This window comes from Triplophysa rosa, linkage group LG19, assembly GCF_024868665.1.
Source record: "Triplophysa rosa linkage group LG19, Trosa_1v2, whole genome shotgun sequence".
Lineage (NCBI taxonomy): Eukaryota > Metazoa > Chordata > Actinopteri > Cypriniformes > Nemacheilidae > Triplophysa > Triplophysa rosa.
Genome location: NC_079908.1, coordinates 21,118,265 through 21,123,333, shown reverse-complemented (window position 1 = coordinate 21,123,333; position 5,069 = coordinate 21,118,265). Strand labels below are relative to the sequence as shown.

At 43.5% G+C, this 5,069-nt stretch overlaps 1 protein-coding gene across 2 annotated transcripts in view; it reads left to right on the top strand.

Moving 5' to 3' along the window:
• The first annotated feature begins 4,164 nt into the window (after window positions 1-4,164).
• Window positions 4,165-5,069, top strand: part of LOC130570161 (apoptosis-inducing factor 3-like) — a 911-nt gene continuing 6 nt past the window's right edge. Inside the window, exons 1-3 of one of the 2 annotated variants that reach the window (XM_057360328.1) lie at window positions 4,165-4,257; window positions 4,724-4,836; window positions 4,957-5,069. The exon at window positions 4,957-5,069 is cut by the window's right edge and continues 6 nt beyond it. In XM_057360328.1, coding sequence (XP_057216311.1) covers window positions 4,191-4,257; window positions 4,724-4,836; window positions 4,957-5,052 — 276 coding nt within the window. In that variant the 5' untranslated portion in view covers window positions 4,165-4,190 and the 3' untranslated portion in view covers window positions 5,053-5,069. The remainder of the gene's footprint in view (window positions 4,258-4,723; window positions 4,837-4,956) is intronic. The other variant, XM_057360329.1, reaches the window with a different exon arrangement.

The window sequence follows — 5,069 nt, the reverse complement described above, 5'->3', positions numbered from 1 at the left end:
CCGGTATTTTTTATTAGGGTGATGGCTTGATCAACGTCATGATAATGAAGAGAATATTCTTCGAGCGGAATTAGGCTGTTGATGCTTGGGAAAGGAGAGCCGTGTGGGGACGAGAGATCAAATATGAGGTGCTTTTTTCCCGAGAATTTTTGCGTGGCCACACCGATGGGGCTAACGTGAAAAACTGTGAATGAGGGGGCGGAGAACGGGGCGATTATAAATTTGTCATCGATCTCTTTTTCGATGAGGCGATCGACCGTCTCGGGCTCCGCGAGTGCAGACTGGAGATTAGGGCAGATTAAACTGTGTGAGAGAGGGCTTGCGATGCCGGGATTGAAGCCTTTCGCGAGGCCGGTTAAAAGGTAGTCTGTAAGGTGAGTATTGGGGTGGTTGGATAATTCAAAAGCCAAATGCAAAACATTCACGGGAGTCGAAAGGTAGGGTTTAGATTTTTTATTATCGTTCCTGTGCACAGGACAAACCAAGCGGGCGTGGGCGCTGCTGCAGGGGCTACAAACATGTAAATAGCGGCAGCGTTGCCTAACACATTTGCCTGCATTGAAACTCATGCAAGCTTTTTGTGCGCGGGAACTGGTGGGTTCAAAGGTGGTTGGGTTGGCTGGAAGATTTAGCAGGTGCGGAACATAAGCGGTAGATGCGGTGGGAGGTGGGACTGGGCTTGAGGGAGCGGGGGAGGTTGACCATGGGGCAAGCGGCGGTGCTGTGGGTCACTGATAGACAAACTGCGCAGGTGATGTCATGGACTCCTAAGAAGAACAGGTTGTGGAGATCAGTGTCCAGAGCCCCCCAGTAGGGGTTCTGGTTCCACTGAGCTACCCTGATAGCGCGCATTTTGCAGAAAACATCTTGTGGTATGTATAGAAGTGGGTTCCCCGAAGGAGAGTGCGAGCTCCGCGACTATGGCGAGATAGTCGCCGAGCTCGCGCCTCCTATGAGGAAACAGATGACTTCCGAATATCGTGAAAATGCTACGGTGAATTCGGGAAATGAGAGGAGGCGAGAGTGACTGTGGGACGTGTTTTTAAAGGTGAGGCAAAGATCGCCGTAGGCGATCTGGCGATCTGCTGACGGTAGTGCGAGTGGGGAAAGATAGAAAGATCTATGTCTGCACCTGCTAAAATCTGTGTCCTGATTCCTCCGGAGACGAGGGGTGGTTCCAGAGCTGGAGCGTGGTTCGGGATTGGCATGGCTGTTGCTGTGGCCAATGAGTAGTTAGGGAGGGCCAGAGGCATGGAGAGGAGGGAGGGAATTACGGCCTCCGGAGCGGCTAACGGAGGCAGCCTCATGCTAGCGGCATCCGGGGCGGGGACCAGAGGGAGGGAGGGGAGGAGGGAAGGCGGGCCGTAGGCCAGAGGGAAGGAGGGTGGGAAGGAGGGTAGGATGGCAGGTGGGAAGGATGGAAGGAGTGCTGGCGGGCCACGGGCCTGAGGGAGGAAAGGCCAGCTGGGGGCCGGGGCCTGGGTTGATGGCGTTGATGGTGGGCCTGGGCGCCAGTGGCCGAAGTCGGTGCCGCCGGCCAAAAGTTGTCAAATGGTGGAGTGGCTTGGGTGACGCTGCTGGGACCTGGAAACTGGAATGCCGCTGGAGGAAGCAGCTGCTGGCATCAGCCGGGCTTGATTATATGCTCCGGCTCCTCCCGAACTTTGTTAATAAAACATCATTTCTTGAACTTATGACTTAGTGTCCCCCAAAGTAACCAACCCCCCCCACTTTTATAAGGAACTTTTTAACACCTTTGTGTGCCTGTGTGCGTGTGCGCGCCTGCCCGTGCTCATGCGCGTTCGATAAAGGAGCTACCAGAAAGAGCAGAGGCCCCACGGCTAGTTTAAAAGCACGTTTCGGTGCCCATACTTAAATAACATATTCATATCGAAATGACAATAAAAATACGATCAATCTTATCTTGAAGCCCTACTTTTTAAACTCCTAACTACTTTCTAAAAATATTCAAATGCAATGCTAACTCTGAAACATGGCATTAACTTACCTCTCTTTGTGATGCCTTTGCAGGTTTCTTACAAAATTGGATGTTGTCCCACAGGTTTCGGAGAAAGTTTTATTGCAAAAAGTTTCCTTTTAAGCGCACTGTCGATAAATTCTTTATGGCTTGTAAAACCAAATGTTATTATGCCGCTGCTCGCTGACATCGTGCCTGATGAATGATTGATGCTGTTCAGTTCGCGCCGCGGACGAATCGTCCATTTGAACCGGTTCATTCTTTTAAGTGAACCAGTCGAACCATTTCACCTGAATTGTTCGCGTTTAGCGTCTCCCGTAAACACTTAATATTACCCACAAATTAATTCAGTTCTTCACTTTCTGGCATGCACAACAGTCCCGAGGACTTGAACCAATATACCGGAGTTATTTAGTTACACCAACAGCACACACTGAACTGAACTGCTGTGTGAAGAGAGAACTTACAGTATGAACACGCGCGGCTCTCGTTCTTGAGTCGAGAGTCGGCAACAGTTTTCGGATCACAAGAAGCATGCTCTATCAATGTTTTATTTTGAAGCAGAAAATATATATATACAGTATATCTGGACTCGGTCGAGACCAATGACCAAGTCCGAGACAAGTCCGAGTGCAAATACCAACGAGTCCAAGACAAGTCCGAGATCATAAAAAAAGTCTTGAGTCCGGACTCGAGTACTACAGCACTAGCACTACAATGGTTCAGATCTTACTTATGATGATTCCTTCCAGCTATCCAAATTGGCAGAGTGCATCGAAGATATAAAACATTGGATGACTTGTAATTTCCTTCTATTAAATTCTAATAAAACAGAAATATTTCTTATCGGACCAAAGACACGTGAGCAGAGGTGGGTAGTAACGCGCTACATTTACTTCGTTACATTTACTTGAATAACATTTTGGAAAATATGTACTTTTTAAATAAAATTAAAAGTGTGTACTTTTACTTGAGTAAATTTCTAATAGAAAATCTGTACTTTTACTTCGTTACATAACTTACATTGCGTGACGTTCCTTCGTTCCTTCATTTTAAAATATGCTTTTTAAAACGCGTTGTTTATTATGTTAAGGTTGTCGTCTCATTTTACGGGCATTCCCGAGTGATCGATTCTTTTGAGTCGATTCTTTTGCAAGCATTAATTGAACAATGGGCAAAACCATTTGAATAGGCTAATGAATCAGTTTAAATGATTTGTTCAGTTCGCAGCACGATCTGAATCATCTGAAGCAGGATTACTCACTCCTCGTAGCGCGAAACTTAAGAACACGCAGAACACAAAGAGCGTTGGATGAAGTGGATATTAATCTATATCTATACAATCAAAACTGCAAATGTGTCATATTGTTAGCCAGTAATGGCCGCCATATGCGCGCACCCGCGCGACCTGTTCGTCAGACACAGCAACATGCGCGTTACCTGTCAGACACAGAGACGTGGGCAGTGTTGGGTGTAACTAGTTACTAAGTAATTAGTTACTGTAATTTAATTACTTTTCCCTTGAAAGAGTAAAGTAAGGGATTACTCTTATTTTTTCTGTAATTTAATTACAGTTACTTCTGATGTAATTAAACTAAATACTTTGTGTAATATGTGTGTGTGCAGAAGAGAAATTGACATCAAAATTCAAAGTCTAACTTTAAAATCCGTGCTTTAATGTATAATTCTCACATTTGTAATTAATAATAATACTTTATGTAGTTTTATATTATTTATTTGAATGAATTAAAAGAGCCGTTTCATGTCCATCCTTGAATCACTTAACTCATCAAGGTTGATGTAGGATATAGAAAGTAATTAGTAATAAGTAATTAAATACTTTTTGAAGAGAGTAACTTGTACAGTAATCTAATTACATTATCAAATGTGTAATTAGTAACTAGTAATTAATTACTTTTTCAGAGTAACTTACACTGACGCAATGTAAGGAACATTCTGTGAAAACATATTCTTGATATCTTTAATATTGACTGAGTAAAGCCATGTCAAAGATTCAAATCATAGACAAAATGAATGCATAAAATCAACCATTGATGCTCATTATCTCATAATTCGATGTTGAGACTTTAACCTGGTTTTCACAGACTGGGTAACAAATGTGAAAAATGTTTTATTAAACAACAGCTGTAAAAGGTGATGAGACTTTTCTGTTTTCTGATAGGCCCTACAAACCCAGCGACGGACAAAGGTCATGTCAAAGTGTTCAGCTGTCATCAATTCCTGCAATGGATTCAGCCACGTTCTCATTATTGGATCAGGTTGCGGCCATCATGTTATAAAAACAATACTAAAATTCTGTAGAAACAGAGCCAAATATTTACTGTAAAGCACTCTCTGACATTATAGAGATACACAAAGCTGAACTAGTTTATGTGACCAGTTAGTCTGATATACGGGACAGTGTAAAGAATACTTGATGCATTTGTGCATTTGAAACACGCTAGACAGGCCCAAAGGTTAACTAATGTCATCTTTTAACATGACATGAATCAATTACTGGTTAATTTAAGATAACGTCAGCTAAGATAATTTATAATCAGATCAGACAGCCACCAATCCATCATTTAAAATGGGTGACTTCTCTCAATACGGCAAAGAGCACATTTGTCTATAAAGTGCACACTTTTCTTTTTTGGAAAGGACCTTATTGGTCCTGGATCAATAGTTTGCATGCATCTCTTTATGTGATGTCTTAACTCTCTAGTCTCGCATGCTCCCTTTCAGGTCCTGCTGGTCTGGTGTGCGCTGAGACCCTAAGACAGGAGGGCTTTACGGATCGTATTGTGATGTGCACCATGGACAAACATCCACCGTACGACAGGCCTAAACTGAGTAAGGTTTGTACACAGAACAGTCCACTGAGAGATCTGAGATCAGTAACATCACTGTTACATATACAGTGCAGAGGTTATCATGTTGACCACACATACTGTGATAGTTGGTGTTGTATTCTTCAGTCTCTGGAGAGCACAGCCGAACAGCTGCAGATGAGAGCCGCCGAGTTCTTTCAGATGCACGACATTGAGGTACTGCTAGAAAAAGAGGTGAGATGACATTAATATCTTTTTAG